Source organism: Amphibalanus amphitrite, unplaced genomic scaffold, assembly GCF_019059575.1.
Source record: "Amphibalanus amphitrite isolate SeventyFive unplaced genomic scaffold, NRLGWU_Aamphi_draft 000009F_arrow, whole genome shotgun sequence".
Classification (NCBI taxonomy): domain Eukaryota; kingdom Metazoa; phylum Arthropoda; class Thecostraca; order Balanomorpha; family Balanidae; genus Amphibalanus; species Amphibalanus amphitrite.
Window position 1 is genome coordinate 955393 of NW_024881505.1, and position 24188 is coordinate 979580.

Here is a 24188-nt window from a genome sequence, read left to right on the forward strand (position 1 = left end):
TATTTTTTGTCTTTGCCCTTTGGAGGATAAACCGTTGACCTAAGGTCAAATTTGAGGACATTTGGGCGAAAGAGCGTTATAAAAGCTATCGAATACGATTTACTGCGGCGCTGTGTTCCCGAGTTACAAGGGGCGCCGCCTCGCGAGATGGCAGATTGAGACGCGAGGTGGCGCGGGCGGGGGCCAGCGCGGCGGCCCGTCTGGGGCGCCGGGGAAGCTTACGGCCTCCCCTGGACGGACAGCTCTCCCCGGGGCCGGGGCGGTAACAGCCGTGTACCGCCCCGGCTTGGTCAGGCGAGCAGAACCGGCACGGTGCCCTCAGAGGTGTTAAGGCAGCAGGGTGTGCCCGTGTGGTGTGATGATAGTGAGGTGCGTAAGAATGTGCTGAGGTCAATGTAATGATCTCTGGCGACCTGACCTTGGACCTGACATAAAAGATAACCGAGTGTTATCTTCATTATTTTCGACTCTCTTGCGAATGCCGCCTACCACGTGTCGCTACGTGGCCTAGGGGCTGAGTTAGACGGGGGGAGTTCAGACCCCCGGCCCGGCGCGGTTGGTGCCGAGCGCTAACAAAGCTGTCAGTGTAAGAGGTAACAGAAAAAGAGCGCCCGCTTAAGGGAAAAATGCCGATCCTGAACTATGGCATACAACAAATAGTTTTACAGTGATGCCCTGTGTACTCTACCGCATGGCTAATGGGAAGAAGGGCGAGTCAGAACACTTCGTGGTAGTTACCAATCCACGGGCGAGACAGTAGCCATGCTGTGAAATAGATAGCGACCTTTTATGTCGCCTATTATGGGCATTGATAGAATACCGATAAGGTAACAACATGTTCTCAGCTCCGTCAAACTGTTCGTCTCGATTTGATGCTGATTCATGTAATGTCCAATTATGGCTTTGCTACACAGGGTCAGAAGAAAACTGGTGACGCAGTGTCGCGATAAGCCGATAAGTCATAAGCTACAGCCGCCTGCCGCTCCACCGACCCGGCCAGTCGGTCTCGGCCGCAGCAGCCCGCGGACCGTCTCGTCGCCCCCGACCAGCCCCGGACATGGCCCGACTCGCCCCGCTGCTGCCGCCGCTGATGACGGTGGCGGCCGTCTTGGTGGCGGCGACGGCGGCGGCCGGCAGCGGTGACGCCGCCCTCGACGGACGCCTGTTCAACCTGGTGCCGCGGCCGCGCCTGCAGGAGCTGACCCTCGCCGACCTGGATGCCACCCTGGACGTGCTGACCGACCTGCTGGAGGAGAGGACGCTGCCCTCCGGCGGCAAGGGCTTCGTCTCTCGGATGGCGGCGCCGACGCTTTACTCGGACAGTGCTCTCTGTCAGAGACACACACAGATCTACTGGGAGCAGTTCTCGACCGGAGCGCCGACCGGGTGGCCGCAGCTCAGTAAGTAGTGGCATGATGTGTAACGTTAAAATGAAATTAAATGAATTTAAAAAAAAAAGTTTCAGATGTTACCAGTTCTTGTAATGGTAGACGGAAGCAGAATTCATGACGGTAAACACCTTCCCACACATACAATTTGTCTTTACGTTCACTTTACTCATCTTTACATATCGTAGCTCCAATCACATGTACCAAAAACGGTTAGGATCCGCTTCCGAAGATCCATTTGCCAAAGAAGCTGGCCTCAATTGAAAACGCAATTAGATTATTTTCTGTTCCTAACATTCACAACGATTTTCATGAGCATTCTTATATGAGCATCGCGGTGACAGAACACATGAAGTATGCGTTATCTTATTTTCGTTATCTTGCATTAAACCAACATATTACCGATGAGCATGAACATCATTATGACTTCTGTTCCTGGGTTTAGAAAGCTTTGGAACAGCGACAGTCATATGATTTTAAAAATATTTTGTCTTATTTCCACAGTGTTTGATGCTAGCGGCAAGCTCCCAGACGGCATTCTGGTGGGTAACCTGAACGTGTTCGGCAGCAGAGACGAGTGTTTTCTGGTGAAGGCGAGCCTGGACAACGACACGTACCCAGATCTGGACGACCAGGAGCTCCAGTTTACCGGTCGGTATGTGCCAGTGACGGTGGCACCGGCCCCTGTGTCGTCGGTTGGTGACGAGGAGGTCGGAGGATGGCGGCAGGAAGGGGATGACGGTGTCGGTGCCATCTTCATCCTTCCAACATTGGGAATTCCTACCGGCACTGTCGGACTGTGTGTGCCGTCCAGCTGCTCCAGCGCCGATGTGCAGACGGGTCTCCAGAGCATGCTGGGGGACAACTTCACGGTGACGGCCTTCACGTCCGAGGTGGCCGGCCAGACGGTGGACCTGCAGCCGGCCGACATCGTGGTCATCACGCTGCTGGCGCTGGTCGGCGTCCTGCTGCTGGTCGGCACGGCGCTGGACGTGTGGCTCGGATACCGGGCCGAGCGGCAGGCCGACAAGCTCAGGATGACGTCCGTCGTGGACAGTCCCAACTCGCGGCTGCCACAGATGCTCCATGTCGTCGAGCCCAAGCCAGCCACGATGCAACAGAGAAAGCCGCCCGCCCTGGCCACCTGGCAAAGAGTCCTGGTCGCATTTTCCCTTTACACCAACACCAAAAAGCTGCTGGATACGTCTACAAGTAAAGGGACGCTGAGGTGTATCCATGGCATTCGCTTCTTTTCTATGACGTGGGTGCTTCTGGGGCATGCTGCGTCACAAATTACTTCGTATGACCAAAACTTCTTCGTCGCATTGGATTGGTTCAAAACAGTTGCGTTTCAAGTAATTGATAACGCGACGCTAAGTGTGGATACATTCTACTTGTTATCAGGGGTCGTGCTAGCTTACAGTTTTTGTGGAGCCTACGAAAAAAGAAAGTTTAACGTTTTCATGTTTTACCTTCACCGATATTTGCGTCTGACACCACCGATGGCAATCATGGTGGCTATTAATGCCACCATATTTGTGTACTTTGGAAGCGGTCCTCTTTGGCCTCGGATGGTGGAACTACAACAAGACATTTGTCAAAAAGACTGGTGGCGTAATCTGCTCTATATCCAGAACTTTACCCCGATCGAGGAAGAGTGCTTGGCTCAAACCTGGTACCTGGCCACAGACATGCAAATGTTCTTGGTTTCTCCAGTAATTTTGCTTCCTCTTGTGTGGAAGCCTCTGTGGGGGGCTCTTTGGCTCGGGTTTCTCACTATTGCCTTTCTTTCTTTGCGGATAGCTATATGGAGCACCAAAAACCTGCCTCCTACGCTTTTCTCATTTAATGTTCCTGATGTTGAGGCAGCCGAGGAAATGGTGACTCAGTATGCATATCCATGGATGCGCTGCACAGTCTGGCTGACTGGGATCGGTCTCGGCTACCTCCTCCACAGGCTGCGCGGCCGCCAGATCACCCTGAAGCCGTGGCTCTGGCTGTCCGGCTGGGTCGCAGCCTTCGCCATCGGTATCTCGGTGATATTCGGCATGATTGGATATCAAATGCCCTGGCAACAGTTCAGCAAAGCCGTGGCCGTGTCCTATGGAGGACTCAACCGCACCGCGTGGGGCGTGGCAGTCGGCTGGGTCATCTTTGCCTGTGTCACCGGCTACGGTGGGCCCATCAACACGTTCCTCTCTTACCCGGGCTTCATTCCGCTCAGCCGGCTCACATACGCCGGCTATCTTATCCACATCAACGTTTTAACCCTCGTAGACGGCTCTGTGAAGAGTACTGTCTACGTCGATTCGTATCGCTTCACCTACCATCTTCTTGCCCACGTTGTGGTCAGTTTCGCCGCAGCCATGCTCCTTTCGCTAACATTTGAGGTTCCTTTCATTAACCTCGAAAAAATCATGTTTGAGCCAAAAAAATCAACTGCGGGTCTGAGCGGCGCACCTCTACCACCTGCCGAGTCTGATTTATCTTCTGATAAAGTGACGAATTCTCCGGGACCAGAACAGGAAGCTGGGCAGACCAGCAAGGAATAGAGAGAAACGTTGTTACTTCGATGTTCGCTGCTGTTGTTGAACAGCTATGTACCATTACATGTAGTATGATATGCAATATTATAGTTAACAGTGGCATAGTAAATCGGAATTATGATGACGAAGATGCCGGGAGTTCCTAAATAAGCAGTCGAATTTAAAACATTATAATTCAAATATTGAAGAAAGGATGAAAACGAATCAGTGCCTATCATATGTACACAAAGATTAATGCCATTCTGTGTGGTAGCGCCTTCTCCGTGCTGGCTGCTCACTTGCAGCCAAAGAAGACGAGTTACAGATAGCCCTTTTTCTCCCCAATCACAGCTTGGCGCGTCGCCGTGCGGACACCAGCGCGGCCCGGCAGGTCTTGTACCACATGAGGCACACTGCGAACGTTCGCAGCCCTCTTGAGTTCTCCTGTGGTCGTGGGACTGCTGGTTGAAAGTTTTGTGTTCACAAAAAGTGATTTGAGTCGGTGTTATCCAGCTGAAAAAAAACGTTTTTTCGTTGGCCCAGATGTGGTAAAAAAAGTCGTGGGTGTCCTCGCATCTTTTCAAGGACCAGCTGCTACAAAACAACCGTGTCTATTTGTTGACTTTCGACAGTTGTTGATGAACAGATGCCTTATAACTTGGAAGATTGACTGTTGGTTCTGGTGAGACGGAGTTGTAGTTTTGTTGCAGCCTTTTGCCTGACCCAGTCGTCTGAGTTTCCTTTGTGGAATCCGCTGTAGGGTCTCTCGTGTCTTTGCGCCAAACAGCCGAATTTTTGGTTCTCTTATGATATTTACATTTACCCATTTTCTACTTTAACTGGTCAGAATTTTCCCAAAGCGTTACAACTGTGCAAAAAATTCATGTTTTTGATGGCCATTTGTTTGTTTTAAAGTGTCTTGAAGCGTCCCATATGTTGCGTGCAGCATTTGATTTTGCCTCAAATTGTGGTGGTAATGTTTTATATTTTTGCCTCCTAGCTGCGACTGCATGATGGAATGGAGTTATGATTGGTGTGAAATAAAATGGCATTGATCGTGGAATCTCAACGTGCTGTTTTATTTTTGAAATTTTGATTGCAGACGTTTCTAGAGAAGAAAATAATTCAACTCTTTATTGCGCTGTATTTATTGTTTATTCCAGGTAGCAAAGCCGAAACGAAGTGTTGATACATGAATACTGTATGGGGAAGCGGACAGTAGTAAAAATTATTCCCGATGTGACGTCACTGAAACCCGGGGGTGAAAACCGAAGCATGCTTTATTGCCCGAGGGCAATAAAGCCCTCGTCGGCTGCCGAGGGCAATCATGCTTGTTGTCTTTGCGCGAGGGCTACAGTTGCGTCACAGAGGGCAATAACTTTTTCGTATTGCACTTACCCCACTTAGTATTCATTTTATTACATGGCACACTCCAACTCGCTAATAGATATCGGTAAGCATGTCGCTGCTCAGAAGAAAATTGAAAAAGGATTCAAACGCGCGGATTACTATTGCCATTTGCCGTGGTGTCGCTAACAAAAATACCTATGTTTTCCTTCAAAGTTAAATTAAATGTGAAAATGGCGGTCAACTGTCAAAATTATTACATCTCCACTCCCCAGACGACATACGAACCATGTAATAATATAAATTATGTTATGCCTATCAGTTACTTGAATTATCTAATGGAACTACGTATGTCACATCAAATCAACCTTGAATCAACCCATCTCTACCTAGCTATCGCATATTGTTGCAACTTAATGTAATCCCTAATAATTTTCACATTTAGAGCAATGGCTAAATGTGCGAAAGAGCTGTCCATGCCACTTAATACGTATTACTTTTTAAAACTCCTTTGGTCAAATTCCTGATGACTGGAAGCATGCTAAAGTAGTGCCAATAATGCCCTCGCCCGGCGGCGTATTCGCCAAGTGTATTACACGAATCGGCCGACTAATAGCGTGCCTCTTGAGTGACGTCAACGTGGCCTCATACGTTCGGTCCTCGCCCTTGGTTGCGTCTGTTGATGCTAAGTTTTAACTTAACGATATTTAATCTTGATTACGTATGTTGTCGCCGTGGCGGAGTGGTTAAGAGTATCGAGCTGGTGATAATGAGGTTGTCGGTTCGATGCCCATCGGCGACTTTAATCTTCGTGTCATCTGTCATTATGCGTTTTTCGGATACATTCGCAACGGCGTGCAACCAAGAAATCAGTGGTAAGTATTCTTCTACCGAATATGTTGCATAAGATGAATGTTTGCAGTCCAACCAATCGGTTCGGTTTCGGTATTTTCCAATAGTTTTGGTTTGTATTTGGTTTGGTATCGGTATTCTGATTTTCTGTGATTGACATCACTAATGCATAGTTCATGCTATGCGAACGTAGCCAATGGAAAGACAAATGGTGCTGGGCGATGCAGTCATTGATCAATATTTCTCACTGCCAATGGGTGATAGCACACAGCTTATGCTGGATATGACAGGGGCGGCGCTGACCTTTAGAAAGTAGGTGCATGGGCACTTGGTATGGTAAAGTACCTAAAAATAGCGAAAACTTAGATGAAAAGGAAAAAATCGCACGCTGGTTAGCAGGATATTAGATGGTTTTTCGTGTAAGAATCACCATACACAAAACAAATCGGCATAGCTAGCGTATCACGGGACAAAATTTTCAATTTCTATCCGTCAAGGAGCGTCATCTATAAAAGCAATGTCCTAACTACCTATAAAGCTTTTACATAGCTGCCGCCAGGGGAGATAAATCCCCTTGTTGGAATCTAGTTAGTCAAAAATATTGACCCATATTAGACGTATATGAAGATAACTCTGGACTGATTGTGAAGAAGCTGAAGCTGCATGCTCACGGAGGGCTGTCAACGATTTATCTCTATACTTGTCTTATCTGATCGATGAAATAATACAGGAATCCGTTGTCATTCGGGTGTGTAATGTGTATCATAATAGCTCTTCCGATTTTGACGAATATCGACAGTGCCGTAACAAAATTGGTAGTTCCGGTGACCGGTACAGACTGCAATCAAACTGCAGCCAGTTCTTTTGCGACAAATTCATTAATCAGATAAATGCTTGTCATAGATTTATTGGGCGTACGCTATTGGCTGCGAACGTAGGGGCCAAAAATGCGTGTTTACGACCGACTTCTTTTTAAGAGAAAAGAAGCGCCAATGCGGGTATCGATCCACCGACCTTTCAACTACCAGACCGGGACTCGAACCACTCGGCTACGACGACACACCATGGTAACCACTAGCCATATAAAATTGGAAACAGTCTCAACTCAAATCTAGCCTCAAATCTCAATTTATTTATTTATTTATTTATTTCACATCGTGAGGCAAATCCGTGGAAAAATACGGCTATTACATGCTCGAGTCAGATACAGAATGGGGGGCAATGATGATGAAACAAACACGCGGCATCACACTTCACACAGTCGGATCAGACAAATTGACAACACATTCAGCATACATTTACCGCCGTTTACGTCACTTGCTCGCGCTCATGAAGGTGCTTTCTCAGTCTGGCCTTGAAAGCAGCCTGACCTACGTTGCGCAGTGCTGGAGGAAGCCCGTTGTACTCCGTCACTGCGGAGTACAAAAAGCGGCGGCGACCCGATTCCGTACATATGGCAGGGGTAGCTAGCTGTTCTCCACCACGAACGTCTCTGCCGTGAAGACTCGCTCGTGTCACAAGATTATCAGCAAGTTGCTGCGGCTCAGCAGTGGTAAGCATCTTGTTAACTAGTGCCAGACAGTGGTAGCTGTACAGGCTTTCAATCTGTAACCACCCCAGCCGCTCCATGACGTCACTCACGCGATCATACCTCCGCCGGCCGGAGACCACACGCGCCGCAAACCTGACGACTTTCTGGAGCCGCCGGCGCTGCGTCACGTTGCTAGCGCCATACACAGCTAGACAGTATCGGATAACCGACAACACCAGCCCCTGCACCAGTGTGACCAGCACTGACTGAGGGAGACAATGCCTGCTGTGGCTGAGTCCACACAGAGTGCCAGTGCACCGCCGCACTACATCGGCTGTGTGCGTGACGAAAGTCATATCACTGTCGAACCACACACCAAGGTTTTTGACGGTGCTCGAGCTGGCGATGGTGGAGCCGGAAAAATTGATGCTAATCGGAGGCAGCCGCCGTGTCATCTCACGGGTGCCGAGGACAATCAGCTGAGTCTTCGCTGCGTTTATTTTCAGACCGTTCTTGCCGTACCAGTTGGACAGAGAAGTCAGGCTGTCTTCGAGAGATTCCGTGAGACGGACGATGTCTCTCGGTGGGCCAGAGACGTACAACTGGACGTCATCAGCGTAAGCGATGGTGCTGGTCGACTCGTCGATGTAGAGCGGGAGATCGTTGGCATAGACGTTGTGGAGTAATGGCCCGAGGGCTGAACCTTGGAAAGTTCCAATAGGGTTGAGAAGAGGTCGGGAGATCGTACGGCGAAGCGACTGTCCGGCGGACTGCAGCTGCACGCGCTGATAGTGGTCGGCCAGGTAGCTACGGAACCAGCGCGTGTCCACTCCATAGAGCTGCAGCTTCCGTAACAACGAGTCATGTGGAATGCAGTCAAAACAGCGCGAACAATCCAACAAGCACAGCAGTGTCACTTCACGCCGGTCCATACATCGGAAGACATGGTCAGTTAGTGTGAGCAGTGCAGTGTCGGTAGAATGATTGGGTCGAAAGCCGTGTTGTGTGGGTGAGAACAGATGATGGTCAGAAAAGTAAGAGTAGAGCTGTTCGGAAACAACTCGCTCGGTGATCTTGCCGATAGTAGTAAGAATAGATATTGGTCTGAAACGGCTAAAGTCATCGGATTTAGAAGGTTTTGGAATGGGGTGCACCACTGTGAGTTTCCAGGGTTTGGGGACTGTATGTGAGGTGAGGCTTGAGTTCACTATGTGTGTCAGAACGTGGTAAAGTGAGAACAGACATCGTTTTATGAAACGGATGTCTGTTCTCACTTTACCAATGCATACATTGTTCTCAATGCATACATTGTCGCGTCGGATGGCTATGACATCGCACTAGAGATGTCGCTAGTTGGTCGGCCGATTCGTGCAATATACTTGGCGAATACGCTGCCCGGAAAGGGGGTTGATGCAGTCCGCTAAGGTTTTAGCAAATAGCGTAAAAATAGGGGCGCTAGCGCCTCAAAATTTGGCATACGCTCTTGGGCAACTTTTTCGCACCTATCCTGAAAACTTCAAGTCCCAGTCTTTTCAGGGCAGGTCACCAGGTTACGAAAACCGGTACAAGGTCAAGGGAAAATTGGGCTGGTTGAACGGCAGCTGAATGACAGAGTTATTCGTTGATAGGGTGGGTGCTATGGCACGTAGCGCTACCAAATTTAGACAAAAGTTGGAGCATCTGTTTGAATGACCTGTGAGTTTTAGATTCCAGTGAGTTGAAGTCAGGTCACAAGGTCACAAAAACCGGTACGTTGTTAAAATGGCACTAAAATGCACCATTTTGTTCATGGAAACTAGAGTTCTTCATCGATTTGATTCATGCTTGCAGGATATGCTTAGGTCACCAAGTGCCATCATATGTAATTATGCAGTATGCACCCCAGGTTTTTAAATTCGGTTGACCTGAGGTCATCTGGAGGTCATGACAATTGTTAAAGAAATTGGACCGAATGTGAAAAGATAAGACATTTGTGCTTTATTTTAACGTTTTAGTGTTCAACTAGGTCGTGATTTACATCTACTTGGTGTTTGCAAGCTGCAAGTACGCTTGGGTCGGGTCAACTGAGGTCAACTAAGGTCAAACTACGTTTTTGCTAATAACTTGGTACACAATAAGGCTAGAGCTTCAACAATGAGGTCGTTGTGTTCCTTGTGATCAGGCGGTTCGAATGATATGCGATATGCTGCATTTTGATTAGGTTAAACTTAATAAATTACTTTAAGTTCACCTAATTTTTAATTCATTTTAAATTGGTAACGAAGTATGTATATCATTCGATGCGCACGGATGTCCTAAGTTAACCGGTGCTTTTATTTTTGCTCAATCTTGGTAAAAAATTATAAGCGAAAAACTTTTGATATATTTAAGCGCATTTTTGCAATTATACCCCCCCCCCCAAAAAAAAACCTAAATATTGACGTACAGTCACCAAATTTTCACGGGGGCGAGATCTTCTATGGACCCACCTACCCTGTAAATTTGGCGTTCGGCGAGGGTTAACCCTCGCCCGCACATGCCATTTTCCCATCCTAGAACGCACATGGGGGGGTTGCCCCCCCCCCGCGCCATTTCGTTCCTGTTGGAGATAGAGCTTAGCGGTAAACACCAAAAAGATTCTTTGGGAAGAGACAAATCCAATGATACCCAGTTTTACCTTCTCGGGTCAGTCATTGACCTTCCAGGTCAGGTCAAACTAAAAAAATGTTGCTGTTTTGGGTCACCGTTGGATATCAAGTGCGCTGCTTATCATATACCGATGACGATGCCGTTTTCTGGTGCTCCGCCTCTGACAGCCTCGCAACATGTTACTAAGGCACCAAACTACTTCGTAAAGTGGTTAAGAGGCGTGGTTGAGTGGTATACAAATAGTATACAAATAGTACAAATAGTATGTGTGTGTTTGCACCGTGTAGATGGGTGCTTTGACGCCGTGCACAGGTGCACAGACCGTGCACAGACAGAGTTTCATTTCACAAATAGTATAGTAGTTCTAGTATGTTGTTCATGAACTTCGTAAATGTTCAAATGGTTGCTAAATTCGAAATCAGGTCCAAAAAGTAGCCTAGAAACATGTAAAACTCGAAAAAGTGAGCCGAGGTCATCAAAGGTCAACGACCTGACCTGACCTTTAGGTGACCTTGACATCCACCCTAATACAGGGGAGCAACATCAAATCACATAGTTCAACGTTTGAAACCACGAAAAGACTGCAAACGCGCGGCTAATGCGAGCCGATATAAGCCGAATCGCGATTCCGGCTAAACATGGTCTCGGAAAATAGCTCACAGGTCAAAGGTCATTTGGGTCAGGGTCATGAAATTTTCAGGGTAGCTGTAAAATTGATCAACGCGAGGGTACACGAAACGGCCGATCGCACGTTTCGTTGCGATCGGCCGCTTTTTATGCGAGTTATTTGCGAAAAGTATTGTGGGGATTGCATCAACCCTCCCCCCCTGTGCCGGCGATGGTTTACCCTCGCCAGGCGAGGGCCTTTTCCATAACACGGACACGGCGGGGGGAGGGTACGACCCCCCTCGCGATTGGCTCCTATGGCACTTACAAACGCCAAATTTACAGGGTAGGTGGGTCCATAGGAAATCTCGCTCCTGTGAAGGTTTAGTGGCTCTAAGTCAATATTTAGGGGTTTTTTTTGGGGAGGTATGAGTGCCAAAAATTTTGCTAAAACATTTCAAACGTTTTTCGCCTATAACTTTTTACCTAGTAAAGATAGAGCAAAAATAAAGCACCAGTGAACTCAGAACGTCCGTGCGCATCGAATGATATACTTTGTTACCAATTTAAGTGAACTCTGGAATTCAGTTGCAACTTGCCGCTAAGCTAGTCCTATTTTCCCTGACCTTGTACCGGTTTTTGTGACAAAGTGACCTGACCTGAAAAAACTGGGACTTCAAATTTTCAGGGAAACGTGCAAAAGGGTTGCCCCAGAGGGTATGCCAAATTTGGTGGGGCTACGCGCCGCTGTTTTTACGTTATTTGCGAAAAACCTCAGGGGGTTGCATCAACCCCCCCTCGCCGGGCGGGGGTTAAGGTGTTGGGAATTTTAAACAGGAACCTCGCTTATAAATGTCATCAATTTTGAAGTTTTTTCGCTAAAACGTGGCCAAAAAAGAGGTATTGATCTGAAATGTGATATGTGGATAGAACGCGGTAGGGACCATCACTTGTATTCCGTTTTCGAAATTCTAAAAACGTTTGGGATTTTTGCTTATTTTATTCGAAGAAGATTTTTTTATTTTTGGGATGAAAATTCTACAATTTCACGAATCCGAGATAGCAGTTTTATAGCCCTGCCAATTTTACACATTTTACGTCAAAACATTTTTATGTATCTCTAAAGCTGTGGGCCTGACAGCTCTTCCCGCGAAACCCTTTTTTTGTCAAAAATGGCCAGAAGTGACGTCACTCCGACGTCATTAGCGGCCAACCTATCATAGCCTTTAGAGAAATGTTTGGTCACAAATGTGTAAAAGCTATTCCCGGGAGGGTACTGAAAGTTTGGTGCTTTGGTGACGATCGGCGCAGCGGTTCCGGAGATATATCGAAAAAAGCTAGGGGGGGGGGCAAAAATGCCTCCCCCACCGCCTGGAAGGTTAAGCTGATCTCACCAGATAAAACGTATACCACTCGACATACCTGAGCTACACAACACAGGTCATAACAATGTAGACAAACACGATGATGCCAAAATCACGGTTCTACGACTATTTTTGGCAAAGTTTTATTTACCGAAAGCTGAAGCAGTGCCTTGGGCCACTTGAACTGACCTCAGAGGTCACCGGTTGGCTGAGACCTTAAATTGTGCACCAATTCGCCGAGTGTTTAAAGTGTTGATCGATGGAAATATAAAGGATGACATTTATCCCGCGAGTTGCTGGGGGGGGGGGGGGGCGTTAAACGCCCCCACTTTTTTCGCCGGGCCAGCGCCAAATTTTGGGTACCTGTAGGGCATTGATTGAAGCTTGTTGTGATAAAGTTTCAAAAAAATCGGTCGGAAAATGTTTGAGTTATCGAGGTTTTAGTGACGTCATGATTTCTGAGTTTTCGACCAAAAACGGCATATGTTCAAAAAATCATATAAAATCACAGAATAGACATACAGACATGCCTTAAACGCCATTAGACTGCCAATACCATGTACAATCAAATGGCTATCTTCGATTATTGATTATCGTTCCGCATTTTCCAAAATCTTGAACTGAATCTTGGCAATTTCTCGTGACTTCTTAACGACCATGATACGTGCATTTCTTAAATTGAACTTTTTTAGCCAAACACGTACACATATGATAAAATGAATGTCTATGTCACCATCGTGTTCTGCGCCCCAAATTCCCCATAAAACATGTGTCACAGGCTGCGAATATCAGTTTTGATTTTCGGGGATATGTGCCTACCCGGTTGACCTGACCTTGACCCTGACCTATGCTTGACTGACCCCTACATGGAGCTGACACTCTTGTAGGCCTTATATGATGGATTGTGCACCGTTTTGACAGAGTTTATGACGAGAGGCGCCCATTGCGAAGTCCTGAAGTCCATGCTAATGAAAGCCCGATTTCAGGTGTTTGACCTGACCTTGACCCAACCTGTGACCTCAAAATTCAACTTTAAAGTACTCATCTGAAGCGTCTCGTCGCGTTCTTTCGTTTGCCGCCTCGTGCGTTTCGCTGCGCCTATTGGTTCTCGAGTTATCGGCTGGGGGCGTTTAACGCCCCCCCCCCCCCAGCAAACGGTGGGTGGCGAAATACCCCAGCAACTGCCGGGTTAAATTTTTGAATTATTTCGGCAATAGTCGTCAAGGCTTGTATGCCAACCCAAGCTGGTATATTAAAGGTCAGGTATGCCCGTATTACAGCGTCTATAGTGTATAGAGGGGTGGTCCGTACGAACCCCTCTTGAGATGCGGCCCCTGATCGAGCTAGAGATTCGCAAAAAAGTAGCGTGCTGCCCGTGACGAGATATCCCGATAATGCTCAGTTTTTAAGGCCATAGGTCATTGAATGATCTTGCAGTTCAGAACAATGACCCAAAAGTCGGGAAAATCGGGGCGTGCTAGAGCTTCGTTAAGTTAGGCCATTGTGTTAATATTTTTTTCGGGGGGGTCTGATTACCGATTTCATGCTTGTTTTAGTCAACGATGATGTGTTCATGCATAGGGTATGTCGATTCAGGTCAGGTCAACCAGTAGGTCTATAGAAGGTGTCAACCACGGACCACCTCTGACAGCTTCGTAACATGTTACATAGGCGCCAAACCTATTTTTGAAGTGTTCCAATGGGTATATAATTCAAAATCATCTCCAAAACCTATTATAGAAGCATTTAAAACTCGACAAAGTGAAGCAAGGTCACCTAAGTTCAATGACCTCCAACTTCCTCCTTTTTTCAAAACGGCGGGCATGAGAGCTTCTCCCTTAGAATCTGTTTTGTAGGCTCAAATTTCGGAACATGAGACGTCACTGCTGGGGCATTCCACGATAGATCGACCAAAAATAAATAAAATTTACACCTTCATATTTTATTTTTTGCTTAAAATTGGTCTAATCGGTTGTGATGGGCGGGGAACCCAGCTGTGGCAAGGATTTTTTTCTTCGAACAACGGTTTCCGAGATATAGCCTCGGGCAGTTCCTGGAGGTCACACTGCAACCCTATGTTTGGCGGCTTATAACTCAGAAACTATTGGTTTTCTATGGTAAAAACTTCATATGGTTCAGCTCGCAATCAACCAAGAAACGTTTTGGCTATCTCGGATTTTCGATTTTTGAAAATTTTGATCACGTGACATCTTGACCTTTTTTCGAAGAGTAACCTTGATATTATCCCAACTGAAAGTCGCAATTTTGTCTGATGACGATTTAAGCCTTATCAATTGTCATTCATATCCCATAATAAAAAAGTGGCTTTCGGCCTGCGTTGACCTCAGGTCAGGTCATTTTTATGACCTTCCCATTATTACGAGCGGGAGCGACAGCGAGATCTCGAGAACAAAGCAAGATAGCGACAAGTGGTAAACGGCACAAAGTACACATGGATAAGGTCTACAATTTTTACTAGGTCATTTTCAGGTCAGGTTAAAGATGACGTCACAGGGGTAAAAAGAAAGTCTAAATGGCGGCACTAGATATATATATGAAGTTTTTCTCGAATAACTTTCAAAGTATCCCAGCTAGGAACAAACTAATAGCACCATCGTGATCCTCTCGTCGATCCGCATCGAAACATGTGTATGTTGACCTCGAAAGGTCAAGGTCAAAAGTTGACCTTAGGTCACGTGACCTTAAGGTCATCATATATATCATTCGATGGGCCTTGACGAGCTGAACACAATGAGCCTATCCGCGCGGCTGTATCTCAAACCTGTAAGGAGTTATATGCAAAAAAAACATTTGGTGACCTTTAATGACGTCACATGACCCAAGAGCAACGTCACAGTTGACCAAGAGCAAAAAAGGTCTCAAGGTAGTCAAAGTTAGTCGTATATGAAGTCACTAATGGTATATTAGGCAATTCCGACGCGTTTTAGTGTAAAAACAAGGGAGCTGATTTCTCCTCAATTGACTTATAATGGGGTGGTCAAGAAATTGACCTGATCTTAGGTCATCGGTATTGAAATTCAAAACGAACTGGCGCTAGGCGAAAGCAAACACAATGGTGCCTGTTCCACGTCTCTTTCTTTATTAGATCAAAAGGTACAGCCAAAACTATTTTGACTTCCTTTTTACCCCTGTGACGTCATCTTTGACCTGACCTGAAAATGACCTCCGTAAAAATTGTAGACCTTATCCTTGTGAATCCTGTACCGCTTACCGCTTGTCGCTATCTTGCTTTATTCTCGAGATCTCGCGTCGTTCCCGCTCGTAATAATGGACAGGTCATAAAAATAACCTGACCTGAGGTCAACGCAGGGCGATGGCCACTTTTTTATTTGCGCATATGCATGACAATTGATAAGGCTTTAATCGTCATCAGACATAACTGCGACTTTCAGTTGGGAAAATATCAATGTCACTCTTCGAAAAAAGGTCAAGATGTCACGTGATCAAAATTTTCAAAAATCGAAAATCCGAGATAGCCAAAACGTTTGTTGGTTGATTGCGAGTTGAACCATATAAACTTTTTACCATAGAAAACCAATAGTTTCTGAGTTATAAGCCGCCAAACATAGGGCTGCAGCGTGACCTCCAGGAATTGCCTAAGGCTATATCTCGGAAACCGTTGTTCGAAGAAAAAAATCCTTGGCACAGCTGGCTTCCCCGCCCATCACAACCCATTAGACCAATTTTAAGCAAAAATAAAATATGAGGGTGTACGGCTTTGGTCGATCTATCGTGGAATGCCCCTGCTTCGTCATTGATGGCCGACATATTACAATATTTTATATCATTTTTAGTCAAAGTGTGTAAAATTGATTTGGGAATAGATATTCCAAATAAAGTGGCGATGTCTTCAACACTGGGTATGTCGAGAAAAAAGCAGGAAGCGTTTCTCCCACGCCTCCGGTTAGGTTCAATAAAATGCTACGTCCAAGCATACAACCGCACCTTCCATGGAGTACATGTGCTCCCAAGCTGGCAAGGGTAGTTGGTTGGCAGTCCATGAAGTATGAGGGCTGATGTGCACTTTGAGCTCTTCCTCTGAGAATTGGCACTGATGTCTGTTTGTAGGCTCCAGATAAAAGATCCCACCGCGTGCGTTCATTGCTTGTGCTCCAATCTCCGTAATCAATTACTCACACGTCCGTTGATGACGCGATGTCGCGATAGGCGGCCGGGCGCTATAGCCGCCTGCCGCTCCACCGACCCGGCCAGTCGGTCTCGGCCGCAGCAGCCCGCGGACCGTCTCGTCGCCCCCGACCAGCCCCGGACATGACCCGACTCGCCCCGCTGCTGCCGCCGCTGATGACGGTGGCGGCCGTCTTGGTGGCGGTGACGGCGGCGGCCGGCAGCGGTGACGCCGCCCTCGACGGACGCCTGTTCAACCTGGTGCCGCGGCCGCGCCTGCAGGAGCTGACCCTCGCCGACCTGGATGCCACCCTGGACGTGCTGACCGACCTGCTGGAGGAGAGGACGCTGCCCTCCGGCGGCAAGGGCTTCGTCTCTCGTATGGCGGCGCCGACGCTTTACTCGGACAGTGCTCTCTGTCAGAGACACACTCAGATCTACTGGGAGCAGTTCTCGACCGGAGCGCCGACCGGGTGGCCGCAGCTCAGTAAGTACATATTACATGGTGCATTATTTCCAAGAGATACCTTTATGCGAAATGCGGTTTACACTTAACGATGTTTTAGAATGTGAGATGATGTTTTTTCGTACTCCAGCGTAGATGGGTAGCCATACGGCTTCCACGGTTGACAGTGATGACATCAGTCATCTTTTGCAAACTCGTTAAAGATTTGGGCTGTACGGGGATTCGAACCCCGGGCCTTTGGATCCCCGTACAGCCCAAATCTTTAACGAGTTTGCAAAAGATGACTGATGTCATCACTGTCAACCGTGGAAGCCGTATGGCTACCCATCTACGCTGGAGTACGAAAAAACATCATCTCACGCTCTCAGTCCCAGCGGATAAAAACAACACCTAAGGATGTTTTAGAATGTTTTTTAGGCACTGCGACCTTTCGAACGCACGTCACCTCTTCTGCCTACCTAACTTTTTTAAGCTCAACGGGACCCGTTGCATCACATCCCTCACTGTCCGTTCTTGACTGGTTCAGTCCATTTGTCTATTAGCGTGCAAAATCTGCAAATGACTTTTGTATATCAACTGTTCTCTTTAAACAATAAAGAAGTATACTGAGGATGAAATAAATTTCTTTTCGCAGTGTTTGATGCCAGCGGCAAGCTCCCAGACGGCATTTTGGTGGGTAACCTGAACGTGTTCGGCAGCAGAGACGAGTGTTTTCTGGTGAAGGCGAGCCTGGACAACGACACGTACCCAGATCTGGACGACCAGGAGCTCCAGTTCACCGGTCGGTATGTGCCAGTGACGGTGGCACCGGCCCCTGTGCCGTCGGTTGGTGACGAGGAGGTCGGCGGATGGCGGCAGGAAGGGGATGACGGTGTCGGTGCCATCTTCATCCTTCCAACATTGGGAATTCCTACCGGCACTGTCGGACTGTGTGTGCCGTCCAGCTGCTCCAGCGCGGATGTGCAGACGGGTCTCCAGAGCATGCTGGGGGACAACGTCACGGTGTTGGCCTACACGTCCGAGGTGGCCGACCAGACGGTGGACCTGCAGCCGGCCGACATCGTGGTCATCACGCTGCTGGCGCTGGTCGGCGTCCTGCTGCTGGTCGGCACGGCGCTGGACGTGTGGCTCGGATACCGGGCCGAGCGGCAGGCCGACAAGCTCAGGATGACGTCCGTCGTGGACAGTCCCAACTCGCGGCTGCCACAGATGCTCCATGTTGTCGAGCCCAAGCCAGCCACGATGCAACAGAGAAAGCCGCCCGCCCTGGCCAACTGGCAAAGAGTCCTGGTCGCATTTTCCCTTTACACCAACACCAAAAAGCTGTTGGATACATCTACAAGCAAAGGAACGCTCAGGTGCATCCACGGCATTCGCTTCTTCTCCATGACATGGGTGCTAATAGGACACGCTACGTTTCAGGTGCTTAATTACGATCAGAATGTCTTCGTCGCCCTGGATTGGCTCAGGACCCCTGCTTTTCAAATGGTCGATAATGCAACACCAAGTGTAGACACATTCTACCTTTTGTCTGGAGTTGTGCTGGCATATAGCTTCTGCGGAGCCTACGAGAAAAGAAGAAAGTTTAACATCTTCATGTTTTACCTTCACCGATATTTGCGTCTCACACCACCGATGGCAATCATGGTTGCCATTAGTGCCACCATAATTGTGTACTTCGGAAACGGTCCTATTTGGGCAAGGACAGCGGAGCCGCAGCAGGACTTTTGTCAAGCAAACTGGTGGCGTAATCTGCTCTATATCCAGAACTTCAGCCCGCTTGCAGAAGAGTGCTTGGGTCAGACATGGTACCTGGCCACAGACATGCAAATGTTCTTGTTTTCCCCAGTAGTGCTGCTTCCTCTTGTGTGGAAGCCTCTATGGGGCACACTATGGCTGGGCTTCCTCACTGTCGCGTTCACGGCCCTCCGAATAGTCATGTGGAGCGTCAAGGAACTGCCACCAACTCTTCTCCTGCTCAATGCTCCCGATCCTGAGGCAGCTGATGAGTTGATGGTTCAGTACGCCTATCCGTGGATGCGCTGCACAGTCTGGCTGACTGGGATCGGTCTCGGCTACCTCCTCCACAGGCTGCGCGGCCGCCAGATCACCCTGAAGCCGTGGCTCTGGCTGTCCGGCTGGGTCGCAGCCTTCGCCATCGGTATCTCGGTGATATTCGGCATGACTGGGTATCAGATGCCCTGGCAAGAGTTCAGCAAAGCTGTGGCCGTGTCCTATGGAGGACTAAACCGCACCGCGTGGGGCGTGGCAGTCGGCTGGGTCATCTTTGCCTGCGTCACCGGCTACGGCGGGCCCATCAACACGTTCCTCTCCTACCCGGGCTTCATTCCGCTCAGCCGGCTGACGTACGCCGGATATCTTATCCACTGCAGCGTCCTTCTGCTTGTGGAGGGGTCTGTGAAGAGCACCGTTTACCTCGACTCGTACCGTTATACGTACCGCCTCCTTGCCCACGTTATTGTCACTTTCGCTGCAGCCATGCTCCTCTCATTAACATTTGAGGTTCCGTTCATCAACCTCGAGAAAATCATGTTTGAGCCGAAGAAGCCAGCTGTGAGCCTGGGTGGCCCGACAGTTGCGGCCTCCGAGCCAAAGGTGAACGGCATTAAAGGGGAGGGGACTGGGCTGGAAACCGACAAAGAGGCAGGTTCGTCTGTTAAGGAATAACATTCATTTGAAGCTATCTACATAAAACAGTCAAATACAAAACGGTTCGTATATGTTTTGAATTACAAATTTCAACGGTATCTGATGCATTGTACATATTTTTAAACAATGGCTTAAGACACACGGATAACATATGCTGTTCATTATAAAATAGTTGCATAATAGACTGTAGAGTTGTTGCCTCATTTTTGTCTAATAACCTCAATTGCCAATCTGTTGAAAGCATAATGAAAATTCATATCAGTTTAGTTCTTTAAATCATGTGTGTGCATAGCTAAGAATACATAAATGTAGACATGCAATAAGGTAGGTACTGGTAGTTATGGATTGTGCTGGCTCACGTCCAATTTTCTGGATTCTATTTACTTTTGATGATAAATGCAAGCGTCCCATCCGTATTGGTCGGTTTTATGGAAAATATATGTACAATTGCTGATTTTTGTGATGTCATTGAATTTTATAACTATAGAAATTAGGGTAACGAATATGTTGTGTGTGAGAAGGTAAATATCGTTATCCAGATTCTCTTGTATCTTGGAATTATACATATATACCTATGTGCCCTACGTATTTTTTGTTTGTTTTTGTTTATGTTTCGTGTGCGTTCTAGTTGCTGAAAGATAGAATATGTGCCGAATTCGGTATGTAATAAATGGTAAAAAATATGCGCAGTATTTTCCTTTTTGCTAGACTTATCTTAACTGTGAATAGTGAAAGTTGGACGCTTGTGATCAAGGGGCGGTCTCCGACGCTATACTCTTTATAGTATAGGTGTTACAGGGAGTATGAGAAATCAGTTAGTTTGCAAACTACCTAGGGAGTTTGCAAACTCCCTGAACGATCAGGTAGTTTGCAAACTCCCTAGGCAGTTTGCAAAGTACCTGGTCGAACAGGTAGTTTGCAAACTCCCTAGGTAGTTTGCAAAGTCCCTAGGGTTGTTGCAAACTACCTAGGTAAAATGAGAAAACGGAGAAACAACAGCCATATAAGCTTCATTCTGAGCTCTGAACCAATTCATCGCGTCTTATCTACATACCAGTATAACGCCTTTTGGGGCGACTAACGGAGCGAGCGAGAGGGTGGGCCTTGCACGTGCGAAATTGCGAGGGGGTACCTCCGACTGACTTGTGCACGGCACCCTACTAACCGGTCTCTAGCGATGTGCCAAATTTGGGCACAATCGGCCCAGCCGTTCTCGAGATCTGGAAGCGGCACCCTGCACGTGCGCACGTGCAAAATGGGTCCCAACTGACTTGTGCACGGCACCCTACCAACCGGTCCCTAACTGTGTACCAAATTTGAGCGCAATCGGTCGAGCCGTTCTCGAGATCTGGAAACCACCCCTGCACGTGCGCACGTGCAGCAGCACCCCAACTCTGGCACATGGATATGCAGTGCCTGGTGGGTGCCTACCTACATGCCAACTTTCAGCGCAATCGGCCAAGTAGTTACCGAGATATTGCAACAATTACAAAACTGACACCTCTTCGTTTTGCACGTGGCACGTGCATAAGGGGTCACCCACATGCATCGAGAATAGTCCAATACTTGGTAGAAGGAATGAAGCTACCCTACAAAAATTACCGCATCTAAATCGGTCAAGTGGTTGCTGAGATATAAGCCTCGCAAAAGCGTCCGCACGGCCGGCCGGCCGGCCGCTCATTCTCAGAAATTTCCGTTATATTAATCTAAGGAAAGACTACGCTCGCTTCGCTCGCTCCGTAATCATGTATGTAGGGGAAGCGGGGGGAGCACCGCCACCTTAAGCATTTCTGCTCACCGAGCTGATATGCGTAGTAAAAACGAAGCTCTTTTGCATTCATGTGAAAGTAGGAATGTTTTCCTACATGTTGGCATAGTTTCTAGCGCTCCATTATAAAATTTCGCTACTTTACAGACATTGAAAACAAGTCCTGCATTTTCCGTCCTCCAAAAAATGTGCGGGTAGCACCGCCACTGATGGCGATGTTATCCACAGATCGGCCTTACGGTGACAGCCACCCTTGGAAGCGTTACTGCTGTCTGAAATAGTAACTCAAACTCATATAAGACACACAAGAGTTGGTTGTTAGTTTGTCACAGATCAGACTGTTTGTTGCGGACAATATGCATACAAAGCATGACAAATTCACGTTTATTTCGAAACATCCAGTGAAGTCAAACGTGAGGTTAAAAAACAGACGACGTTTGCGGCCTAACTAAAGCTCTTGTCCGAGCTGAGTGAATCATCATTGCGGCTTTATCCATTTTGCCACCCCTTGGGGTAGCACCGCCGAGCATGGCGGTGTTACCCCACACACAGTCATGGACCGACAACGCCCCGACAGCAAAACAAGCCGGGACGCGATTCTTCTGTAATTCCTTTCTAAACGAAGAGCACTTCATGCCCTCAAATTTAACGTAAAAATCAAGACATTTTGACTTGAAATGACCACTTACTTGCTGCTAAAACATGCCAAATGATTACAACGATGGTTTGAAATTCACAAAATGGGCCATTGCGATCTCAAAATCAAATAAATCTTAGCGAAACCTACCTCACGCGGCGTCCCGTTTCCGTTCGGACACCGAAATGGCGGGTGTTTACATTTACAATTCAAAGTTTTGCCGATAGGGAGGATGGCGGTGTTTCCCACATGGCGGTGCTACCCCCGCTTCCCCTACTCGTATATGGCTGTTGTTTCGTCGTTTTCGCATTTTACCTAGGTAGTTTGCAACAACCCTAGGGAGTTTGCAAACTAACTAGGGACTTTGCAAACTACCTAGGGAGTTTGCAAACTACCTGTTCGACCAGGTACTTTGCAAACTACCTAGGGAGTTTGCAAACTACCTGATCGTTCAGGGAGTTTGCAAACTAACTGATTTCTCATACTCCCTGTAACATAGGCACACTTTATGACAGTTTATGACCCCAAACCACTTGTGATCCAATTATGTACCTAAATGTTTGTTAGAACTATAAATGTGAATAAGGGAGGGGGGCCTCCTCTATACAGAGGGCCTCCTCTCTACGGGGGGCCTCCTCTCTACAGAGGGCCTCCTACCTACAGAGGGCCTCCTCTCTACTGAGGAGTCAGAGGGGCCCTAGCGGTCAGACACAGGCACTAGTGGGCGGTTATTTAGGAAGTAAGAAGGAAGGAGAAGGAGGCCTCAGGAAGTAAGAAGGACCCTAGCTGTCAGGCTGGTCAGAGGGCCCTGATTGTCCTGACGTGATTTTTTGGATTCCCGTGAATTTCTTACGCCTCCGGCGTGATTTTGGCCCCGTGGGCCTTCGGCGCCCCACGGGGGCCTCCTGAAACCCCAATGGGGGGCGCCCCGTCCCCTCCTTGGCTACGTCCCTGGGGCCCACGCCGGTCTCCGAAGGTCCAAATTGCCTCTTGAGTATCATACTATCCAGTGGCCCGATGGTCTTATGATGGCCTTTGAGGTTTCTCACCGGCTTCAGAGGGCTCACATCGACCTATGAGGACCTCGCGCTGGCCTCCGAGGGCGCAAAATGTAAGAAGGTAAGCATGCCGCGTAAGTAATGCATAAGTATTCCGGCATCTTTGGGACTCCGACTGCTTTTTGGGTGCCTACCGCCTCATACCGGTGAAATGAGGGTCCTTGACTCCCTACCTGTCTCTGAAGGTCCCATTTTGACATTCGAGATCCTTATTTTGGGTCACAGCAGAGGCCCATGCAGTTCCCTTAAGGCCCAATGCCGACGGTCATATAGCCGCTTCTGATGGCCCCACGTCCTCTTTTGAAGGCACCTCAGGGGTCACCAGAGGCCTGCCAGGGGCACCACCGGCCTCGCAGGGGCACCTTGGGCTGTCAGGGGCACCACAGTCCTGTCAGGGCCCAGGGGCCCCAGCGCCCTAGCAGGGGCACCACAGGCCCGCCAGGGTTACCACAGTCCGGCCAGGGGCACCACAGGCCTGCCAGGGCCCAGGGACACTAAAAATACAATAAACAATATAAAAAAAAATGGAAACACGGCATCACCAAAATTAAGTGGCCGAAATCCGTTGAGTTTTGAATTTTGGGTATAGGTAGGGGCACCACAAATTAAATTTATGACTATCCCCTTAGAGTTTTCCTGTATCATCCCCTGGTGCTCGCACGGTTGAGACAAAAACGAGTAAGATTCTGGCCTTCAATACGCCTTTTCACGCAACACGATCCAGACAAAAACAAAGGTATTAGCTCAGATGTGTTTGACAGGTGATTTTGAGCATGCAAGACGGCGTCTATAACGCATTTAGGTCTTCGGCTTTTGGAGGGGGGTCAACTGACCCTCTCAGACCATTTGGGGGTCATGACCCCGTGCCCCCCCCCCCCCAGGATCCGCCACTGAATTATTCATGCGTTGCTGTACATAGGAGGTATGTGAAAGGAAAGTATGCCTAGCAAACACCTTTCTATCAAATTTTCAACAGGTCCACTACTGGACCTGGACCACATGGACTCAATGAGGGCCCATGGCTCTCTGATGGTGCACGGTCATCACGGAACCATTAAGGGCCCACTAGCTTGTGGTGGACTACGACTCATTGAGATCTACTCACTGATATAGGGCTCCGATGCTTGGAATGTGAGATTTAAAACACTAATACAGGCCAAAATGGCTGACTACTTTTTTAAACATAAGTCAGAAGGGCCCAC

The 24188-nt window shown here is 48.0% G+C and overlaps 1 protein-coding gene across 3 annotated transcripts; it reads left to right on the forward strand.

Moving 5' to 3' along the window:
- The first annotated feature begins 983 nt into the window (after positions 1–983).
- LOC122380120 (nose resistant to fluoxetine protein 6-like) lies at positions 984–19977 on the forward strand. 3 transcript variants are annotated; one of them, XM_043362972.1, is made up of 3 exons: positions 984–1400; positions 1893–3361; positions 18960–19977. In XM_043362972.1, the coding sequence occupies exons 1-3, from the start codon at positions 1058–1060 to the stop codon at positions 19539–19541; spliced, it is 2394 nt and encodes a 797-aa protein (XP_043218907.1). In that variant the 5' UTR covers positions 984–1057; the 3' UTR covers positions 19542–19977. The 3 variants fall into 3 exon arrangements, with proteins under 3 accessions (XP_043218907.1, XP_043218899.1, XP_043218890.1); XM_043362964.1 differs by lacking the exon at positions 1893–3361 and having other exon boundaries at positions 986–1400; positions 17488–19977; XM_043362955.1 differs by lacking the exons at positions 984–1400; positions 1893–3361 and adding an exon at positions 16446–16874 and having other exon boundaries at positions 17488–19977.
- Positions 19978–24188: the final 4211 nt, after the last annotated feature.